The sequence below is a fragment of the Morone saxatilis genome, unplaced genomic scaffold, assembly GCF_004916995.1.
Source record: "Morone saxatilis isolate NCDOM2014 unplaced genomic scaffold, NCSU_SB_2.0 Contig8, whole genome shotgun sequence".
Taxonomy (NCBI): domain Eukaryota; kingdom Metazoa; phylum Chordata; class Actinopteri; family Moronidae; genus Morone; species Morone saxatilis.
Window position 1 is genome coordinate 14,277,008 of NW_023340257.1, and position 21,329 is coordinate 14,298,336.

At 39.7% G+C, this 21,329-nt stretch overlaps 4 protein-coding genes, 1 long non-coding RNA gene and 2 other non-coding genes across 9 annotated transcripts in view; 3 read left to right on the plus strand and 4 right to left on the minus strand.

The window, feature by feature from the left end:
• Nucleotides 1-2,225, minus strand: part of psph (phosphoserine phosphatase) — a 3,552-nt gene extending 1,327 nt beyond the window's left edge. The window contains exons 1-5 of one of the 2 annotated variants that reach the window (XM_035679851.1): nucleotides 2,079-2,225; nucleotides 1,139-1,282; nucleotides 881-1,015; nucleotides 448-593; nucleotides 152-300 (exon numbers count right to left, since the gene is read on the minus strand). In XM_035679851.1, the coding sequence (XP_035535744.1) occupies nucleotides 152-300; nucleotides 448-593; nucleotides 881-1,015; nucleotides 1,139-1,282; nucleotides 2,079-2,122 (618 nt within the window). In that variant the 5' untranslated portion in view covers nucleotides 2,123-2,225. Of the gene's footprint in view, nucleotides 1-151; nucleotides 301-447; nucleotides 594-880; nucleotides 1,016-1,138; nucleotides 1,283-1,975; nucleotides 2,058-2,078 lie in introns of those variants that run through there. The other variant, XM_035679853.1, reaches the window with a different exon arrangement.
• A 1,083-nt stretch (nucleotides 2,226-3,308) lies between these two features.
• On the plus strand, nucleotides 3,309-5,642 carry LOC118341783. Its single transcript, XR_004797456.1, has 2 exons — nucleotides 3,309-4,704; nucleotides 5,173-5,642. It is a non-coding gene; the product is annotated as an uncharacterized LOC118341783 (long non-coding RNA).
• LOC118342285 lies at nucleotides 4,752-4,892 on the plus strand. Its single transcript, XR_004797474.1, has one exon. It is a non-coding gene; the product is annotated as a small nucleolar RNA SNORA15 (small nucleolar RNA).
• LOC118342286 lies at nucleotides 5,333-5,469 on the plus strand. Its single transcript, XR_004797475.1, has one exon. It is a non-coding gene; the product is annotated as a small nucleolar RNA SNORA15 (small nucleolar RNA).
• Nucleotides 5,643-5,901: 259 nt separating the features above from the next.
• LOC118341781 (phosphorylase b kinase gamma catalytic chain, skeletal muscle/heart isoform-like) lies at nucleotides 5,902-13,444 on the minus strand. Its single transcript, XM_035680156.1, has 10 exons — nucleotides 13,130-13,444; nucleotides 12,167-12,320; nucleotides 10,441-10,619; nucleotides 9,558-9,612; nucleotides 9,406-9,471; nucleotides 9,134-9,297; nucleotides 7,908-7,998; nucleotides 7,612-7,765; nucleotides 7,393-7,518; nucleotides 5,902-6,864 (listed from the first exon to the last, which is right to left on the minus strand). Exons 2-10 carry the CDS (start codon nucleotides 12,247-12,249, stop codon nucleotides 6,598-6,600), a joined length of 1,185 nt encoding a protein of 394 aa, XP_035536049.1. The 5' UTR covers nucleotides 12,250-12,320; nucleotides 13,130-13,444; the 3' UTR covers nucleotides 5,902-6,597.
• A 170-nt stretch (nucleotides 13,445-13,614) lies between these two features.
• Nucleotides 13,615-16,338, minus strand: chchd2 (coiled-coil-helix-coiled-coil-helix domain containing 2). Its single transcript, XM_035680157.1, has 4 exons — nucleotides 16,172-16,338; nucleotides 15,210-15,459; nucleotides 14,419-14,635; nucleotides 13,615-13,997 (listed from the first exon to the last, which is right to left on the minus strand). The coding sequence occupies exons 1-4, from the start codon at nucleotides 16,219-16,221 to the stop codon at nucleotides 13,987-13,989; spliced, it is 528 nt and encodes a 175-aa protein (XP_035536050.1). The 5' UTR covers nucleotides 16,222-16,338; the 3' UTR covers nucleotides 13,615-13,986.
• A 915-nt stretch (nucleotides 16,339-17,253) lies between these two features.
• On the minus strand, nucleotides 17,254-20,884 carry im:7138535 (uncharacterized protein LOC797998 homolog). Of its 2 annotated transcripts, none has more exons than XM_035679353.1 (8): nucleotides 20,723-20,884; nucleotides 20,363-20,472; nucleotides 19,683-19,808; nucleotides 19,285-19,538; nucleotides 19,116-19,196; nucleotides 18,900-19,016; nucleotides 17,862-18,008; nucleotides 17,254-17,787 (listed from the first exon to the last, which is right to left on the minus strand). In XM_035679353.1, exons 1-8 carry the CDS (start codon nucleotides 20,764-20,766, stop codon nucleotides 17,620-17,622), a joined length of 1,047 nt encoding a protein of 348 aa, XP_035535246.1. In that variant the 5' UTR covers nucleotides 20,767-20,884; the 3' UTR covers nucleotides 17,254-17,619. The 2 variants fall into 2 exon arrangements, with proteins under 2 accessions (XP_035535246.1, XP_035535247.1); XM_035679354.1 differs by having other exon boundaries at nucleotides 17,255-17,787; nucleotides 20,366-20,472.
• Between the last annotated feature and the right edge of the window lie 445 nt (nucleotides 20,885-21,329).

Sequence of the window (21,329 nt, forward strand, 5' to 3'; positions counted from 1 at the left end):
GTTTTAAAATAAAGCACAGCAATGATATTTGAGAGTGTTTCTCCCTTTTCAGGAAAAGTATCGAAAAAGTATCGAAATCGCAATTCTTGACTTGGTATCGGTATCGAAACAATAATTTTGGTATGGTGACGACACTAGTGTGAACACTTACAGCCGGAGGGCAGGCCTCGAGATCAGTGGCTCCATCTCCAATCATCACCACGGTCTTGAAGCCGTGCTGTTCCTTCAGCATGCTGATGACCTTTCCTTTTCCACCGCTCTCAGCTGTGGGCTGACTCTCATCAAAACCAGCATACTCTCCTGGAAAACACACGGGTGTAATTCAATTTAGCGCATGTAGAATGAGGCCTTACAGCAGGCTGCCAGGAGCGTTGTGATACTTCAGATTTGATTCAGACCCACAATGCTCCACTCTTTGTGAGAGCAGTATAAACCTCTAGCTCTTACCGTTGAAGTAGAACTTGAGCCGGTTGGCGTAGACGTGATGCAGAGGAATGTTTAGCTGAGTGGCCACATGTTCAACAATGCAGCGGAAGCCGCCTGAGATGAGGAACACCTTAATGTTGCGCTGGTGCAGACGGTCCACAAGCTCCCTGGATGAAGATTAATGACCATTTATCAACATTTACATTTTGGTTTAGCAGGAAGTTGTAAAATCTATCAACCGTATGCTTTAAAAATATTGATTTGGTGTTTTCCTACAAAATGATCTTGTTTTTCCCCCATTTTTCTTTTCTTAAATGTCCACAATCAAGTAGTTCCCTTGTAAACAAATGGTTGTTTACCATAAATTTGGTTTAGTTGATCAATTTATGTACGTTAAATCTCCTGCGCATACCAATATACGACTGACTTTACTCAGATAAACTGGGATCCTCACCTGATACCTGGAGTCAGCTGAGGTGGGTGGTCTGTTATCAGTTTGTTCACTTGTTCTCTGGAACATCGGATGATGGAAAGACGCTCAGTCAGGGCCGTTTTAAACGTCATGGAACCACCCATAGCTTTGCGAGTCCTGAAATGTGAAAACAGCAAAAGGCGGCGTGACATTTTAAACAAATCCAAGGACAATATCAAAACAGAAGTGTACTCTTTAGTGCGTGCTTTCACGTGATGTTGACGGCATTTATACACATACATTTCAGTGACTGCATCCCCCACGCCGCAAAACTTGGCAAGTTCGTCTATGCCTTCTTCTTTGATAACAGTGCTGTCCACATCGAAACAGACAGCTTCTGCTCTCCTGAAGAGTTCCTTTGTCTGTGAAAGTGTTGCCATTATGCTGGAATAAAAAGAATAAACACACAGTATGAGACACTCAAAGACAGCTGCATTAAAAAAAAAACTGCATTGTAATATCCAGATTGCAGAAGCTGCAACTTTTGTACTTTAGTGCTGCAGAAATGCCCTGATCGATCAAAATTAAAGTGAAAATTGTGATGCAAAAATGACCATTCCCACTAATCAAAGATCATATTGCAATATCTGTCACAATAATCCCTTTTTTTAAGCCCTGCTCTGGTGGCACTGTGGTTTCCCCCTGCAGCTGCCTGGTTGCAGTGGATGTCTTCTCTCCAGTGGAGCAGCAAACTCATCCATTCACTGAAATACCTATGTGCAAACGTTTCTGCATCGACAGAGCCCTCCCCGAAAAAAAAAAACCACGTGTCCCGGTCTGTCGTGTGTGTGTGTGTGTGTGGAGAAAAAACGCGTTACGTAAAGTGTGCCTAAACAAACTATATGATGATAGGCCGGTATGGACATCGTCTGCTCCTATTGCGTCACCCCAGGCACAATACAGAGAACCGGGGATGGCGAGCAAGACCCAAAACAAACGTGAAGACGACGAGTAAACACGGTAAAACAGAAAAAAAGACCCCCTGTTGGTGTAACAGTAGCTCGGTGCTGCAGGCTGGCGCTGCTACGTTTCTGACGTTTACGTACGACCGTTGGTTCCGAGGGGGATGGCGGTTACCTGTCCGGCTTCACACAACCGCCGTTCAACCGTCGGACCCGGGAGACTAACACCGGGCTGATATCTTCTTTAAACTGTTCACGGTGTGCTCTTTGGTACTTACCGGTGCGAGCAGCGTTGATAAGGCACTAACCGCAGCTTCAGCATTAGCCGACCACTCAATGGGCTCACCGACGAGGAAGGGACGCGCTGGGAGCTGGACCAATCAGAGGGAAGCCGGTGAGGGACCGCCCACTACCCGCTGGCTCGGTTCCATGACGACAGCAACTGTCAGCTCACTAACGGCTAATTTATGCCAACTGCTCGCTTTATCGACCGGCTCCGGAAGATCTATTTTAATTTAAAAAGATATTTGTGCTTTTATTTCGCAGTTTATTGTTTCTGATTTTACCCTTTTTGTATTAGAATGTATTGTTTGGCTTTTTTCTTTTCTTTTGTAATCGGTATTATATCATCAATTTGATCCTTCTGTTTGCCATTTTCCAAATAATAAACCATCTTTTTTTATTTTGAAAGTGAAATCAACAATAAGATAATTAATATTACTTACTTAATACTTAATTACTTAATAATCTCACACTGTAAAAATGAAAAAACAATCCAAACGTTATGTTTATTTACCTTGTATAATTTATTTAATTTATAATGTATGTCTGTCCCCTGGTATTGTCTGTGTTTACCTGTTTGTAAATAAAGTTTAAAAACAATAACGAATGATTATAATTCCAATATAGTGAGTGTGCTTTGTGCATTTGATCTTCTTAGTTACCTTTTACAAAAACTGTATTAAAGTAGGTTTATTATTATTGTTATTAAAGCAGTCAGCTCCAACTAAAGGAGTAGACCTCATAAATTAATTCAGGCTTGATTTATTAAGGCTTATTTGACTTTGGGAGTAACAGATTACGTTACTTAAGAAGCTGTAATCCAATAACAGATACTTTCAGTAAAATGGGGATTATTTAGCAGGATTTCAATTTTAAAATACACCAGTTTTTCTTTAAAAATACCCCGAACAGAGGACAAATTTCTTATGCTAGAAATCTTTTCAAAGGTTTCATTATTCTCTTGTCTTAGAATAAAGAACAGAATACACATATTGACTCATTTCTTTTCTCTTGTTTTTTATTTGCATATTTGGTGTTGAGGTTATTCAAAAGTAATATTACATAAGAATATTAAAAGATGTAACAACCATTAAGCAGCAAAATAATCACATTCAAACACAGATGCATCCAAAAAGACAAACATTATCCATTCTGTGGTTCTTTATGTTCAGGTTATGGTTTACAAAAACATATTTTTTCTGACTTGCAATATTGTGAAGGTGGTATTGTAGGTCCATCGTGGCATTATTAATGAAGTTTAAGAAATACACACAACAAGCAGGCAGGATTAAAACCGGATATATAAAGAGTAAACAATCCACAGAAACTGGGAGTTGTTATCAAGTTTATTTATATAGTATTAATAGCCTATATGGAGTTGATTAGTCAACAGCAGGGATATAAAAACACAGCAGATCGAGTTGAATGAACTAACTGGAGCTAACTGAGTTAATGTGGTTAAGATGCTTGGATGACAGACTCAGTGGGGCGATTAAAGGAAAATAAAGTAGGATTCTTACAAATGAGGATTGCTAGAGAAAATGTAAGTGCTTAAGTTTAAACAGCATTTTGTTTTGGATGAAGAAATATGCTCACAAAAGTTTGATTAAGAAAGACCCGTTTTAAAATGTAAAAGAGTTTGATTCGCAGTTCTCCTCCTGACCAGAAGTTGGCGGCAGTGAGCGCAACGCGGCTTTCAAGCGGCAAAAGAGGACGAGGAATAACGAGAAGTCGGAAGTAAAGAGTGATGCTCTTCAAACTCCACGTTGACGTCGATGGAGAGCACGGCACTGAGGTCTCTCTTTGTGAAATGTCGACCTGGTTTTCTGTCAATGAAAACACGAGACTGCACCTGAGCGCAGGTAATACTGGAGAGAGACTCAGACTGAATGTGATTGGTTGTCAGCAGGTTTTTAACATGGACGATGAAAGTATGTGGAGCACGTGTTGGTGCACCTGGGTGTCTGTGGGAATAATCAGTGAATGAACTGACTTTAACTGCTTCAATATTTCAAAATATTATCATATTTTGCGATGTGTGTAGACAGGGTGTTTATGTCTGGCCTTAATGTATAAAAGCTTGTGCATGCATGGACCTTCATAAACTTATATAGGCTTAAACTATATATATTTTATATATACTGTCAATGCTTAAAACCTGTATTCAGTGTATAAAATGTATGGATTCATGCTGAGTGATGTTTGTGATGATTGCACAGGATACATTGGAGGAGCTGGCCTGAACTGACTCATCATGGAGGAGCTCACATCCTGAAACTCATAGGCCTCCATGTGCTGAGGTGAGGAAGAGCAGATAGACTTTATTATACTGAAAGTGTACCGATTATTTAAACTGTTCAATGTTTGAGCGGCCAGCATTGAAATAGTTTGTAATGCCATAATCTGTGCCCATAAAGCACTTTAGCTGCATGTTTGTTTCCTGTTAAGATTTTAATTAAAAAAACGAGCACTTATCAGTCCAATAATCTTAGCAAACATACATTGGTCAACCTCTTAATACTTGCTTTCTGTTACAGAGATGGATCCTCTCCTACAGAGAACTGACTCATATTGCAGAGGCCTTGTCTGACAACGGGATTGTTGATCCTGAAACATGGAGAGGTAACTCATAAATAATAATAATAATAATAATAATAATGTATTTGGATGCATGGCTGAATTCTGTATTACTCTTGTAATAGTAAATGCAGTCAGACACCGTGCTAAAGTATTGTTTTCACACACTGACTCAACAACAGGATAAGAGCGCTGACGATGTGCCTCATTCTCATGTCAGAGTGAATACAGAAACATGCGTCTAGCTTAAATATGTGGACAGAAAGTCTTTGAATCTCTAAGTGTGGGTTGATGATTATTGAACAGAATGTGTTTTCTTACATGTAGAGAACAAGGTTTATAGTCCAGGGAATCTCTTCAGAACTACAGTATTTCAATATAATGCTGTTTTGTCACACATTTTATCTAATCTGTGCTGTTTTCTAATTTCTTGTTTGTGTGAGAACATACAGCTCAATAACATATCAGCAGATAATCCATCTCATATCCTCTATTGTACTTATTTGGTTCCAGCATTGAAATATGTATTCATGGAGAAGTAATACAGACTCAGTCATGCTGATGGTCCTCACACACAGGCCCAACGCAACAAGGTCGCTACAATGAACAAAGGCCTGAGGAAGGTATGTTTGTTACGATTATTATTCCTATCATTGAAGAAGTTTCCACTGAGGCATGGACGAATTCTGTTCCAGCTGCTCTGTGATGGATACAGTCAGACACCATGCAAAAGCCTCGTCTCATTTCTGCTAAATGACTGGATGAGTGCTCCCCTCGGCCTCATCCAACTGTACAGGAATGAGTACAAAGATGCACAAAGTGAAGATGCTGCTCTGGAAAAGAGTTCATGTTCGTTTTTGTATTGATTCTCTTTTTCTTGTTTGCTAAATTCTGCAGGACAACCAGCGGTGCTTCTGAAGCAGGAACATGAGATAAATAACCAACTCCACCACTCATGGTAAGAATATGAAAAGTCAAAATAACAACTGTCTCTCTGCTCTGTGATCTCTTTAACTCTAAATGCTGTCTGTTTGTCTTTTCTACCCACAGCTCCACCAGAAAAAGCTGCGTCATGTACTAAGAACTAGTACCATCTGCCCGTGGATAGTTGTTTATCACTGAAAAATGTGGATGTACTTCACGTTTCTGTTTATAATAAACCGGCAACTGTGTTCAAAACTGCTCTTGTGTATTCACTTTCTACATTACTTAAAATTCAAAAGCATGACAAAAAGACTGGAGTTTAAATTAAATGCACATTTTAATAAATAAATCCAAAGCATACATTTTAAAGTGCTATCGTCTTTAAAACTTCCCTTGAAACTGCTGCCAGTACAATAAGTAGTTCAGTACAGTAATGTACATCCTGCATAAGGATCTACAGCCACGCAGTACGCAAACAATTAAGTCCATGCCAATTCAAGTATGCAGGTTCACTGTTTTATATACCAGTCAGCTAAATTATGTAGGCTGTTTTTTTTTTTTTTTAACACGTTTTGCTTTGGGCTGCTAAGACGATGCTTCACAGTTCTGACAAAACACTTTTGTAAGGAAAAGAGTAACCCATCGCTGCAGGGCATCACTTATAGAACCACTCTTGATTTCAAACATTTAAAATTCAAATATATATTCTAGTATTTCATACAGTAAAATATAAAGTGGAAACCTTGTATCCACGTTTGAAAAATGGTAATCAAAGAACTCAGGAGAGAGTGGGTTCATTTAAAATTAAATATTTTCTCTACATTTTGCCAGTAAATCTGTTATTTTACAGTATTCAAAATTCATGAACATAACTCTCCACATTAAAGACAAATCAACCTGGTGCCTGGTGGTAGTAGTGGCTTACCAGTTCATTTCTTCTATACAACAGGAGAAGGTAAACAGTGTAGAAGTGCATCTCCATTAAGCTCCAGCGGGTCGATCCTGAAGTGCTCGTTACCAGATGTGCTGGACTGGCTCGTCGGCCTCAGCAGTTATCGACAGCAGGATGGCTTTGGGAGTGTTCTCGAAAAGTGCTGCTCTGTTCTGAGTTTGGCCCTTCTTGACCCAGTGGCCGTAGATCTTGAAAGCACATGCGTCGATGAGCTTGCGGATCGGCTTGACAGCGTACGGGTCGCTCTTGATCACCTCCTTGGTGACCGGCTTGGCACGGCGGTAGTTGCAGTAGATTCTCATTGTGGCGAGAACAGTCATACAAATGACCTGGAGGACAAAGATTGGGAAAAGTTTTGTGTTTATTGGAGTACTGAGGGAATATTAAATGGAGGGAATATTAAAAATGCACAATAGACACCTTGCCCATCCACACAGTTGTTCTCACTTATTTTGCCCAATTAGACTTTGTGTGTCTACAACTGTGTTTGACTGACATCTTTTAGTTTAGTTACTTTGTCATGCTTCAGTATACTGTAGATTTTGGATTTGGGGATTTGTTTTCATTCATTTACGTGTGACAGTGACAACAGACTTATTTTATAGGTAATATGGGGTAGGTGTCATATTAAACTGTAAACTGTCCCTGTGTGATATTGTAGTTAAATCTGTCTCTGCTGGTTCGTTCAAAGACACTCAAATATGTGACATTGGCCTGTCACCTCTCAAAGATCATTAAGTTTTGTTTCCAAAACCAGAACATCTAACTAATGTTTGACACACACGGGAAGATCTGCATAAATCTGCATTTATAGTATGCTGTGTGTATGTGAATGCAAAATAAAAAAATCATCTCACCTTGAAGCGCCTGTATGGACTGAACTGTCGTACTTCATCCACCACATACTGTGAAAAGAACGAGTGGTTGAGAACATCGGTAGCTGTGTATCGCTGTTTTGGGTCCACCACCAGCATCCGAGAGATCTGAGGAAACCACACAGAGTTTCATTCATCCTTTTGTGATTCTGCACTTAAAAAAAAGACAAGCTGTCTTGGGTCATTTGATCGACAGCCTACCAGATCTTTCACAGTGTCTGAGCGGTCCTCCCATTCTGGAGATGAGAAGTCATAGTTCCCAGCCAAGATCATACGCAGCATCAGCATCTGTTTCCTGTGCCAGAAGGGCGGAGAGCCTGCAAGCAGCGTGTACATGATGACCCCTGAACTCCATCTGCAGGCAAACCCAGAGGAAAGTGTTTTAACAGTGTGTACATTCATTATCCTGATAATAACATACTGTAATACACTTACAGCCACAGCAGATCTTATATGATTGCATATATAGAGTGTGACTTTGGTCTCTGTGCACTCACATGTCCACAGCAGTACCATATCCTGCGTGCCCTGCGTCCATGGAGCACTCGATGATCTCTGGAGCGAGGTAACCAGGGGTCCCACACACCTCTGCGTTACAGAAACGACAAACTCGTAAACTTTCAAGCCTTTATTTACAAAGCTTGGGCTCTAGCAGTTTTTTAGATAGAAAGAAATTATTAAATCACACACTGACTTAAATAAACTGCTTAACCAACTCAAATACAGTTACTTCAGGACTTATAATAACTTTGTACATCTTCAAATCAGAGCAGTGTTTCTTAAACTTCAGAAGATATTGGGCTCAGTACGGTAATGTAGGCTGACCCTGTTCAGCTATTCATGTTCACGCAGAAGGCAGGTTTATTCCAATAAGATTATTCATTGCTGCCTGTTGTTGAATCCTGAACTGACCTGGTTCAAGAACTAATTTGGTGGTAAAGGAAGTTCCCCTGGTCCACACTTCTATTCCCAATAGTTCCTGTATGGAGTCATTTTACCTTTACCTTCTATCTTGCCATCACAAGACAAAAACTAAAATATTACTGGAAGAAAACGTATTTTAGATTTCAGAAATCTCCTCACTATTCTCATTCAAACGTTTGTAGTATTTTGACAGTATTATATGTTTGAAATAATTGTATTTTAGTGGTACACATATTATAGTTTGAGAACCAGTGAATGCACTGTAACTATTGACCTCCTGGTACATTAAGACAATTTCATCTCACATCGTTTCTGCAGGAATAGATCTACTAATGCACGTTATACATTTACCAGCTACACAAAATGATATGTTGATGGACAGTCCCATTAGACGTTTAACTTGCCAGTTCCCACTGCCGGTGATCTCACACTTTCTGAGAAGTCTGTTTGAAAGGTCAGTGTACTCCGACCGTCTGAGACTACAGCAAATAGATCTGAGTGTCCTGTTGCATCTTAACCTTTGTGAGAGCAGCTAGGAGAGATGGGAGCATGTTGTGCAACCAGACCCAGATTCTCCTCCGACCGCCAGCAGCTGGTGTACCCGCAGCTGGTGTACCCGCACTGTAGGTTGTAAACAGTAACTTCATTACAGCAGGACACTTATAAACCCTCAGCTGAATATGTCGGGGTCGGAGTCATTGCTGTTAGTATACAGTAGTGTTGATGGTATAGCTCGGACCATCTTGATGTAGACTTGTCCTCCAATGACCTTAAATCTTGTAATAATACTTTCACTGACCTTTGAGCTTCTGTCCCGGCTTGACTTGCACAGCGAAGCCAAAGTCCGTGAGTTTGATGTTCATCTCGTCGTCTAACAGGATGTTCTCAGGCTTCAGGTCCCGGTGGACGATGTTCTGGTCATGGAGAAACTTGACCACCTCCAACAGAGCGCGCATGATCTTCCTAAAACCAACACACACCAAACTGAACTTAAGGTCTTTAAAAAGTTACGATAATTCATCGCATTCGTCTTAGAAAGTAGTCAGACAGCGAAATAACAAATTCACTGACCTGGTTTCCTTCTCACTCAGGGTAACTTTCTCAGTGAGATAGTCAAAAAGTTCACCCCTCTTCATCCTGGCAGAAAGAAAGTGAGACTTAAGCAAATTTCTTTTTTAGTTACAATTGAAAAAGTAATGTATAACTTGAGATTTGACACTTACAGGTCAAAAATCAGGAAGAAGAAGGCTTTGGACTCGTAGCAGTCTTTGAGCTGTACTGGAGAGGAGAGACAAATTTGAGGAACGTTTAATCAGATTTGATGAGTGGATCACTTGAGAGCACAAAGCAAAACTCTTCACAACCAGACACACATCATGACTCCAGTAAAAGTAGAATCAATTTCTTTACTCAAGTAAAAGTTAAAAAGGATTGATCTGTACTCAAAATATGAACGTAAAAAGTCAAATAGAGTTGAGTCTCTGTCTCTTGTTGGTTTTGTCTTGTTACGTTTTTAATGTTGTTTTTGTCCGTTATGTTTGATAGAGTCTTAATGTTGGGAAGTTGTGCAATGATACACAAAAACAATCAATGATTTCCCCTCAAAAGTTTCCAGAAAAATAAATACTCAAATACAGATACCTGAAATTACTAAAACTTAAATTAAAAACAGCATCACAATTATACGCAGGTCTCCTTTACTAACCAGGTGTGGCTACATGTTTTGACAAATAAACACCAGTCTCAATTAGAAGCCTGGTATGGATTTTATATATAAATAGTTTGGATGTATAAAACGACCACTTGAATAAATGTGTTATACACATCAATAGATCAGTTAGATTCTCCACAGTTCAATCATTCAGTTCATTATATCATAAACAATCTGTTAGTATTTCCCATCTTTGAGCAAGAGTTTTGTGCTAAAAGAATTAAAGCCCTGTCCCGTATAGAGGCCTGTTTGAATTCAGTGATTGAACAAATAAAAGCCCGGGCTTGTTGTGTTTGTACTGTTACTTCCCAGCTCTGTTCACAACTGACCTCAGGTCAGTGGGACCAGGTGTAAGAAGACAAATCACCCAGTTTAAATGAAACTGATGTGCTTACTAATGTTGTCCTGTCCGTAGACTTTCTTGAGGATGTCGATCTCCTTCACCGTCGCTTCTCTGATCTCCTCGATCTCCTGCGGAGTCATCTTGTCTGAGGGGGTGATGTCGATGATCTTCACCGCGTACTCCTGAGACGTCCGTTTATCAACGCAGCGACGCACCACACTGCTCACTCCCCTGAGGAAGAGAAGCCTTGTTATCTACAGCTTTGTCAGGTTACTGATTTCTTCAGATGTTTTTTTTTTTCTGTTTGAACAGCTGGACTCAAAGAAAACATGTTTGTGTGCTTCAGTCAGGAATTTCAGCACCAAGCTGAAAGTTTCCTGTGGTAACTCGTGGATGTAATGTTCCACACTCAAGCTGTTTCTTTCAGCACACGTCTTTATACTCTACTGAATACTTCTGTAATCTAATCTGTGGAAGAGTAGCTTCATTTGAGTGTAATCGTTCAGGGAAAGGAGCCTGAGCGTAGAGTCAAAGATTGTGAAATAAATACACTCCAGAGGACACCGAACAGACTCTCTGCCCCCAGTTTGTGAAGCAGAGTGAGCCATGGGAAGAATACTAGAGCAGCTGAACACATTGTTCACATCCGGTGACCTTGTGACCTTAAATGACCTGTGTGTGAGTGAAATTGCGTAATCTGAACAGCGTGCCATCCCGGGCAGCTCTCAACACTAAACCTTTGTCCAAAACACGCTGAAGTTAATGAATGCAGTCTCCTTGAACACTGTGAGCTTACATAACAGCACCGCCGTCTGACAGATGGTGGGGAATGACAATGAGAAAGGGAAGCTTTTCAGGGACTTCTGGGAAACTTCGGGGAAACCATTGGGCTTGTTTTTGTACTGTCCACAGCAACAGTGACAGTTCAAGCTGAATAAACATTTCTCACATTCTGAGCTGTATTATACTGTATTGTGCTGTTGATACAATTTTAGAAACTTTTTTTAGAGTTGGGAATATCTAGACTGCAAGTTTATTAAACCACACTGACAAATGAGAACTTGTGTTGAGGGCCAGTCGTTCACAACATTTTTGGCTGTAGTTTTGAGGAGTAATGCTCGTTCACTGTCTCGCCAAGAGTTAGATAATAAGATTAATACCACTGGCATTTGTGTCTGCTAAATATGAAGCTACAGCCAGCTTAGTTTAGCACAAAGACTGGAAACAGTTCCAAAGGTGACAAAATATAACTTTCTGGAGTCTCTTGCTGAATGCCTGGCAAAATCTTGTGTTAAATAAATAAGATATAACGTGTTAATCAGTGGGCTTTAGAGGTGCTGGTAGGTGGATTTTGTGACCTTTGGATAGAGCCAGGCTAGCTGTTTCCCCGTTTCCAGTCTTTATGCTAAGATAAGCTAATCACTTCTTGGCTGCAGCTTCATATTTAAAGCTACGGGGATTAATAAAGGTATATCTTATCTTACACAAATGAGAATGGTGTCAATCTTCTCAACTATTCCTTTAAAATGAAGAAACATAATATATTTGCATCTACTCATAACAAGTCACAAATGTCTACCGGCTGTGACCTCCTGTGAGTTTTCTTACTTCATTTGAATAATTCTGACGTCACAAAGAAACTAAATTGGCCAGAAATTCACAAGAAAAATAAAGCAGAGATCAGAGAGAGAAGTCCTGACTCCTCAGATTTAACTTGCGACCCCTTGTGGGAGTTGGGAACCCCTACTGCAGGCTAATTTAAGACTTTATAAACATACCTTCCCAGAATCTCCTTGGGCTCATACTTGTCGTAGAACTCCTGGGCTCCCACCCAGTCAGGGATCTCCTCCTCTTTGGTCATGATGGCTGCGATGCTGGTTCACCACCAAGGTTTCAAAACCGCTCTTCCTCTTTCAGCTCACAACAGGTTGCCTGTCAGTGTTCACATTGTTTTATGTTGTGTTTATCATTACTGATGCATTCATGTGCAAGCAGCACTTTAATGTTGTAGCAGGTCACGGTGGAGCCGGGTTTACTATTGAGCTGAGGTGATTTGATGATTAATCAGTTGTATTTTATGTTTCAACTGAATTTCTTTTGGTTTGGTTTTGAGCAAAATAAGTTTTTTCATTTTATTTAGATTTTTGTTTACAGTTCATGTTTGTTCTAGAAGGTTACAAAATAATTGGCAGGCTAAATGATAATGAAAACAGTTATGAATTGCAACTATTGTATATACTGTAGGTTGGATTAACCTGTAAGAGTACATTAAGTTTTATACTATAGTGGAGTAAAATATTCCTCTGTAATGTAGTGGAGTATAAGTATAAAAGAGCACAACATATACAAGTGTCCCAACATTGTACTACATTGCACTTTTAATAAGATAAACAGATGACTGAGGAGCAACAACAGAGCCTTCCTGTGGTCTAAGGATTAATTTAAAGTGACTCATTTCATGCACATTTCATCTTCTTCTTAAAATTAAAAGCTTAGGAGGTATTTCAAGATGTATAATTGTTACCTGGTGTAGATAGACGCCTTTATTATTATCGATGGCACAACCAGAGTCACTAGAAATGATCCGACATTAGCCGACATAAGCTCGGGTGTAGACTAATACAACAGCATGTGAACAGCATGTGAACTATCTCCCTCTCATCCTCTCACTATTTGACCTTTTGCGGGCTCCAATAAAGAAACACATTAAAGAAGAGAAAAAACACCGGTGGGTCACTCACCGCGTCCCGTGCTGTTCAGTCCCTGTTATAAAAGGGGGTCCATCATTATCACTCAGTAGAGGGCGAACAAAGAGGTCCAGTCAACCCTCGGTGCTGTGGCGGCTTCATGGGGCCGCTGCCATCGCAAAGGGTGAGCTTTAATGTCAGATGCCAAAAATAAATTGTTGCTTCCGCAGCAGGAGCAGGAGCGCACTCTGAACGCGCGTCCGCACAAAAACCAGATCCATGAAATAACACCCTGCACCTCCTGCGCCCTCAATGAGACGATCACAGACACAGCACTGCTCTACGTTACCGACTTTACTGCACATGCAACGTTCAACCGCGACTCTAGACTGACAGGACAGGTGCTGCTGTGGTATCTCTGCTTTGTAGCTGCTCCATTCTAATTAAAGACACTGATTGTAAAAATAGAAATGTTTCTTCAAGAGTACAGTGGAATAATGTGGTCCATCCGAACAGGCAGGGAATAAATCATCACAGTGTTTTAATGAGTCAAGTGCTTTATTATTTCTAAACTTGTTACACATTGTAGGCACCCATAAGCTGGAGGTTGTACACGTTGTTATACTTATATGGGAGGAACTTTAAATTAAAAGCACTGAAGCTAATGAAAAACAACTGAAATCAACTCATAGCATGCAACACCAAAATATATAAACATCATTTATAAGACTATTATTACAAACTCTGAAGTGCTGTCCTGAGAAAGGAACACAATGATGCTCTCTGATGACCAGCTGTCAAAATAAAAGCATGTTTATTGATTTATTATGAATTACACCCTCTTGTTATCCAGTACGGTTGATTATTTCAGTTTATGTGTGCTCTTCACTCTCCAGTTTCTGCTCTCAGTCTCATGACAGACCTGTGGAGAAAAGAAAAAGTCTAATTAGACATGTTTTCATACTTATAGGTTAATGAATTTATTTGGCATTATTAAAAACAATCTACAGTACAAGAAAAGAAAGCCAGTTGTATGAAGCACTCTGAAAGCCTTTAAAGCTGCTACTCCTCCTTATGGCCACACTGGGTACTGCAACACATTACACCAGAACCCGTGGTCTAATGTCCTTGGGCTGTGACGTCTAGATGACTAAGTGCGTATGCCTCCATATTTGGCAGCAAGTATAGAAAGTACAAAACAAGACTGCAGAGACGATGCACTGATCTGATATACAATAAGATAAAAACCTCCTGACACACCTATCAGTAATTTATAAATCTGTATGTAATCTAATGTCATACAAATGGCCACACACGTTTGCAGTGTTACACTTTTCACTCACCGTTCGCAAACTTGCACTGTTTCAGCACCTCGCTGAAGCCCTCACAGAGTTTGAAGTCGCTCTGATTTTGGGCACAATCGACAAACTGTTTGAGCTCGTAGGAGCAGGCCTGCTGCTGATGAGGGGCCTCCTGCTGGAACATGGACTGTGGCTGCTGCTGGTACATGGGCTGAGCCTGGTATGGCTGGGGCTGGTATGACTGGGCCTGGTTTGGCTCCTGAAAGACACAGGGCAGATGATGATCATTCACACACCCACTGTATATTAATATTCTGTATCACTTCGTAACCCAATCATAAAAAGTGACGTCTTCTGTCACTACTACCCGAAAATTTAAACACATTGTCTACCTATAAAATGTTGAAATGCCTTATTAAAGACAGACAAGCAAGAGAGCACAGTGGAATTAATCAGCATAAATACCTAAATACCCACTGTGGATATATTCAGGTAAAGGTAACAGTATGATTACATGGTTCACAGTAATCCGACTTACCGAATAACACAGATTTACATGAGTTGATACCTTACAAACAAGTTTTGAGTGGAACTTCATTGCTATTTTTTTATGTCAATATATAAAATCACTTATTATATGTAGTTACTGCTGTGAATGTTTGCTACAACACGTGATGTTTACTTCAACCCAACTTTGCCTCCTCCACCAAATCCCAAACACAAACCTACACCTGTTTTTTGTCACTGATGTCCTCCCTACCGTGTGTCAGACACACTAATCTGCCCTGAAGCTATTCCAGTCCTGTGACCGGCTCAAACCGCAGTTTATTTACCTGGTAAGTGACGTCGGGCCTGGCAGGCTCCGACTGTCCTCCACTGAAGCCTCCGGTCATGGCGTGGCCGAGGGTATGTCCTACTGCCGAGCCCACTGCCACTCCGGCAGCTGTGGTTGCCATCTGGGCAAACATACCAGGCTGCCTGGGTGCTGCAGCTGGAGCTCCCACAGCCGACGCAGGAGCCTGCATCGGGGCCGGGGCATAGGAGGGAGGAGGTGCGGCCCTGGCCATGGGTGGTGGTGCTTGTCTGGAAAGATAAAGTTGTTTTAAAAGTACAATCCCAACAGAATAACAGCTGATAATACCTGTATGTAATAGTATATGTTTTTTAAAATTAGTTTTGTATTCCAGCTTTCTCTTGGGTCTGTTGTACTAATGCAAATAAATGCTCAAGAAGGCCAAAAAAAGCACATTTAGGCCAAATGCACTGACGCATGATGGTACAAAATCATATTACAATATGCTGGACTTGGTATCCAACGCTTTCATCCAATTCTTAATTTAAACCAGATGTGGGTAACATGGTCCAAAATCAGACAAACACTGGGGATAATGGGATGTTGGCAGGAAAGTTAGAGGCATTCAGTGTTCATGTAAAGAAATCAGAACACACTTAACTTCAGAAAATGTCCACTTAATTCAGCTGCAGATTAAAGGGAAACTGATCCTAGCTGCCTGTAGATTTATATAATCCCACACGGCTTTAAAATGTTTAATTTAGTTAGTTGTGTTGCCATAAAAGACCCTGACAACGATGACCTTCAGTACCTATATCAATGACTTTTGAGCACAGTTTGCTGGTACAAAAGAAAGACATTTGGATGTAAATATGACCTCGAAGTCTCTCGATGGTAATTATAAACCCTGGCTAGCTGCGTTGACTGTACAGCTAGCTCCCTCAACCTGCTCGCAGCTACATGAACCTACAAACCTTTAACATTATAAGGATTAAATGTTACCTGGCTGGAGGAGCCATCCTGGATGTGCGGCTTCTGCTTCCTCTCGGCATTTTGTTAATGTATTAGCTAGTTTATTAGTGAGTTTGCTGGCTGGTTCAAGGCAGACGCGATGCTCAGTTTCACACTCGCAGATAAATGTCGACCTTTGGCTAATCCGGAACTTTCTATGTGTTACATCATTTGTCTCACGGGTAACTTCCGGTAGGACGGACACAACAATGACACTTTGGTAAGCTGCAGGTAAGTATGTATTATGTAACTCACTTCATTTATATATAATGTTTATAATGCAATATCAGCTTGAATCGTGTTTTAATATTCATTAACATGCGAATTACGCGTGATAGCAACGTATTTTTTACATTTTCTATTTTCTATTAAATATATCTGAACTGGTGCAACCACTAAAGTTTTCATATCTGGACCTGAAATTACAATAAAATAATAATAAGAAAAAGTCAAATGTTTTTTGTGAGCTTCACAATAGAAAAATTAAAATATATATTTTTAAGAAAGATGAATTGTTTTCACTTTATTCTTATTATTTAAAAAAATAAATAAAAAAGATGTAGTTTGCATTCTCCTCTCACACTGTGCTTCAGATGCTTTCTCTGGGTTCAAATTCTTCATTACAGCCATGTCTTGAGGTGAATTAGTCACTTAATTATCATTTGGAGACAGCCTGGTTTTACCTCTGAATTGTTGCCAAATGTGTTTGTTTTTTTGCTGATGTAACTGTTTTTTAGTCTTTCATATAATAAATTAAAACCAAATATTAATTTTATAATAACTTCAAGACACTGGGATGAAATAAAAATCGTATGTGAATGTCTCCTACACTCTGCTACATATAATAATAGATAAAATAATACCTCTGTCTGTAAGATCTACTCCATTAGAGCCTTTTAGCCTCTCTGATCAGGCTTATGAAAACAGTCAATAATTGAGAAAATCATTTACATCAGTTTTATGTTTTCTTGCTAAAACTTAAATGATAATTGGTAATTAAAAAGTGGCTGATTGTGACTGTTTTAAGCATTAAAGCATTATCAACAATGTGCATTACATCACACAAAATAGCAACAATCTTCTGTTTAATAGGTTTAATTTGAGTAAACAAACCTATATATGAATGTGCAAAGCCAATACATACAAAATTAAGTATTATTTTTCTGTTCTGTTCTTTCATATTAACAAAAATATCTGGTCATATACCAGTACATTATAGCAATAGCAAGCCTTTTTTTAAAGAAAGATACACAGTCAGGTATATCTGTGTACTATAACTAAGAATTATACACACATTCATATCATAAAAATATAAATTATATCATAAATTATATCATATGTAGCATTCCACAGCCATAATCTATTTCATAAGGATTTGAATAAAGAAAAATCATCCCTTATTTCTCAAATTAAACAGTAAAGCCAAAGTGAAAGACACATTATTCTTTTTTCCCTCTCTTCTTTTTATCTGAGAATTTACGCCGTTGTTGGTGTCCACCTCCTCGTCCTGATCGGTTTCCTTTCGCTCTTCGATCTTCCCACAGTGGCATTGGTGGCTCGATTTCCCCCGGCCGTCCTCCTCTGTCTGGAACGCTGCCCATCAACGTCTAGTGAGACCAAAGAAAAATTAGAAACCATCTGCAACCATCAGAGACATCTTTTTAATTGTTCACAGTTGTACCTTGTAGACGGGGGTGCTTGTTCCAGCCTTGATTGGCTCAATGAAGGACTGATCCTCTCTGGCAGCAATCAGAAGAGACGGGGAGACTTGGGAGGAGCCGAAAAGGGATGAAAGAGGAGGCACTGCGGCCAGCGCCTTACTGCGCTCCTGTAAATAAAAGACAGATTGAACTGGGATGTTTGTTGTTATAATAACACACAGTGATGCTTCTGTTGTGTCCCCAAATGACCTGCTGCAGCAAGAGACCTGATCAGAGCCGAAAGGAATTAAAACTACAACTACTGTATATGAAACTAGGTGGATGAATTGTAATAACTTAGATGATCCCTTCACTTTTCATCTGGCACCATCATCAGGTCAAAACCTTGTCAAATACTTTGATTTATGATTAAATACCTTTAAAACTAATGACATTCCCCATCAGCCTCAGCTTTACTTTGTGCTAATTAGCAAATGTTAACAGGCTAACAGGCTAAACTAAGATGGTGAACATGGTAAATATTATACCTGCTTAACTTTAGCATTTTAATATTGTCATTGTGCGCATGTTAGCAGTTAGCATTTAGCTCAATGCACTGCACTGCCAAAGTACAGCCTCACAGGACGTCTAGTGTGGCTGTAAACTCGTGAGTCTTATTTAATGAAACATGCAGGATATGTACTGCTTCCTAACTAAGTTAAGTAACTGCTCGGCTAAATGTTTTTTGCTGTTTTTACACTTTTTGGGCACAGATTACTGTGTGGTTCTTCCTTTAATGTTGATCTTTCACTGTGGATATCTTGTTTCTTCCTGGCAAACGAGCACAATGTAACTAATTTGACAGTTTGTCTATAAAAGCTGTTAAATGTAAAACCAGTTTTTTGTTACTACATTAACACATTTTCACAGTATCTTTAGTTTAATTCTTATTTATCATATTTCATCTTTTTCCAAATAAAAAAAGACACTGAAAAAAACAACAACTACTTCATCCCCTTTGGTATGACTGTTCTTAAAGGGACTAAGTTCTAATAGATGCAGTAATTTGACATGCCTACCGTTTGTTTTTCTCCCCATGCGAATGCGTCCAGTGTAACCTGAAAGCGTTTGATCATCATTTGTCGCCGACACTGATAGTCTTCTGACAGCACTTGATTGATCTTTTTAACTTGAGTCTGAGAAACAGAAAGGACGAGAGGTTGAAACGCTCATGTCAGCGTTACACTACATACTGTATGATGTATAATAAAGTAGAAACAGGCCCGGCAACATACCCACTGCTCTCTGCTGAGGCTGCTGTTAAGAAGCGGGTTTGTCATGTCTCCACTTGGTAGACGAGCAAGCCTGGTCTCCACCTGCATTAAAATAACATTTAAAAACTCCTGTCAGTGCTTCTCAGTTTGTAGTTATTACATAGCGCTGTCTCTCTTTTACCACACTTACCTCACTCAGCAAATCTGTAAACTGAGAGGAGGCGTCCATGTCAAGAGCGTGCAGCAGTAATATCCATTCTGCCTGCATCTCCGCCTTCCTTCTGTCTTTGTCAGAAACCTCCTCTTCATATTCCTCAGTGAGTTCCTGGCTGTGAGCTTCAACGCGCTGCTCTTTTTCAGACTCCTCTTCTGCCGTCTCCTCCTCAGGATGCAGTTCTTTACGCATGATTATGCGAGCTGCTTGCAATTCTGATACGAGGAACTCTAAAGGATTGAACAAAACTTTTAAGACCCCCTCATTTAAAAAGTAGGGCGGGGAATGTACAAGTCCTTGGGCACCACAGTAATCTGCTATTACCTTAAGCACAACTTTACAACAGAACCCAGTGGACTCCTATCATTTCTCACCAGTGACTTTGTTGAGGGTGGACGGCTCCAGCACCTCTGAGGTCAGCACAGTGAGAGGAGAGGACATGTTTGACAGTAAACTTCTCAGCTCTCCCACCAACAAGACATCACCGGTCCTGTTTGAGTCTACAAAAAGAAAGAAAAGAAGGAAAGACAAGACAATTTAAATTCTTTACATGTAAAGTCAATGGGCTTCATATTACAATTCAATTCAATTCATGCAACAATATTTTTCTATTTTCTATTACAGGTACATTGATATATTGGACTAATTCATTTGAGCTAATATTAGCAGATACTGTTTATTGGTATCCACTCATAGTATATGTCGGCTAATGAATAGAAAGAAATTGCAGAAATATCAAAGAGACAATAGATAGATAGCTAGATACTTTATTCAGGATTAGTATATAAATATAAATATATTAGTAATATTTTGGGGAGGAAAATACAAAACCACTACTCTCCCAAAAAGGAAAACATCTCCCAGACAATAAACTACAGTCACACTGGAACTAACTACAAACATGAGAAACACAAAGATTAAAGTGTATTTACAAAGTTGTAATAGATTTTAGGTTATTTGAAAAGTAATAAATGTAAAAAGCCTAAACTAATTAAAACACCCTAACCAGATGTGGATATTACTGTATGTACTTTCAGTGAAGCTATATAACAACAACCTCGCAGCTCCGGACAGAGCACCCTGAGCTCTGCGGTCAGCCAGGTGAGCAGCGGACAGGGCAGTTCATCACATCGACACCGAGTGAGGCAGGAGCCGCCCGGATACCTGCGCAGGAAGTAAAGACGACAGGTGAAATTACCTGCCGCAGCTCGGATAGTGTCCTAACACACTATAAAGGCCACAGTATCGATACTGAATTACACATTTAGCTAGATTCTGATAATGAAATGCTCACGAATCACAAGCAACAACCAGCGAGGGACCTAACTTTAGCTTTGTTTCTATAACAACACGTGAAAGAAGCTGACTGCGCAGTAAACAACAACGTTAGTAACGTCGGTTGAACGTTACCCACCCGAGAGCTTTAATCGCTGAAACAGTCCCTACTTCCCTCTGCATTGTCACTATAAAGGTAAACAACTATATATATATGTATATATATATCTGGTACCGTGAGACAGCTCTACCCTACTAATAAAAGTTCAAGTGTGTTTTAAAATTGTGCTTCCTCTTTTTACAGCGTTCGTGGTTGGTCACAGAGCGCCCCCTGCTGGCCGGAGTCTGTACAGGCACTTTATTAAGTTCATCAAAGTACCAAAGGTAAAGGTGTTTATAAAGGGATTTATTAAGGTATTTATAAAGGTGTTTATAAAGGTATTTATAAAGGTGTTTATTAAGGCGTTTATTCTAGTATATTTCAGAATAATGTTTAATATATTATTAGATCATAATTATTGATGCCTCAGTGTGTATGCTACATCTCTTTAATGTTGCAGTTGGGAAAGGTTGGGCCAAACTTAAGTAGGTTACTTTATATACTAAAAGAACACACACACACACACACACACACATATATATATATAAACTTTCCTCTCACCCTCTTGGGGTGGTATCTGTGTCATCCTCAAGCTCGGGTCCTCTACCAGAGGCCTGGGAGTTTGAGGTTCTGCCGGCAAGTTATC

Coding starts and splice junctions, on each gene's coding strand:
- LOC118341781 (XM_035680156.1), bottom strand. CDS start 12,249: ATGACCAAAGAGGAGGAGATCCCTGACTGGGTGGGAGCCCAGGAGTTC. Junction 9,613..10,440: donor CTACGGACAGGACAACATTA/GTAAGCACATCA, acceptor TCTCCTCTCCAG/TACAGCTCAAAGACTGCTAC. Junction 7,999..9,133: donor GCCGGGACAGAAGCTCAAAG/GTCAGTGAAAGT, acceptor TCTGTAACGCAG/AGGTGTGTGGGACCCCTGGT.
- chchd2 (XM_035680157.1), bottom strand. CDS start 16,221: ATGCCGAGAGGAAGCAGAAGCCGCACATCCAGGATGGCTCCTCCAGCC. Junction 15,460..16,171: donor AGGATGGCTCCTCCAGCCAG/GTAACATTTAAT, acceptor TTATCTTTCCAG/ACAAGCACCACCACCCATGG. Junction 14,636..15,209: donor GGCCCGACGTCACTTACCAG/GTAAATAAACTG, acceptor TGTGTCTTTCAG/GAGCCAAACCAGGCCCAGTC.
- im:7138535 (XM_035679353.1), bottom strand. CDS start 20,766: ATGCAGAGGGAAGTAGGGACTGTTTCAGCGATTAAAGCTCTCGG. Junction 19,809..20,362: donor CTGTCCGGAGCTGCGAGGTT/GTTGTTATATAG, acceptor TTCTTTTTGTAG/ACTCAAACAGGACCGGTGAT. Junction 19,017..19,115: donor GCCTCAGCAGAGAGCAGTGG/GTATGTTGCCGG, acceptor TCTGTTTCTCAG/ACTCAAGTTAAAAAGATCAA.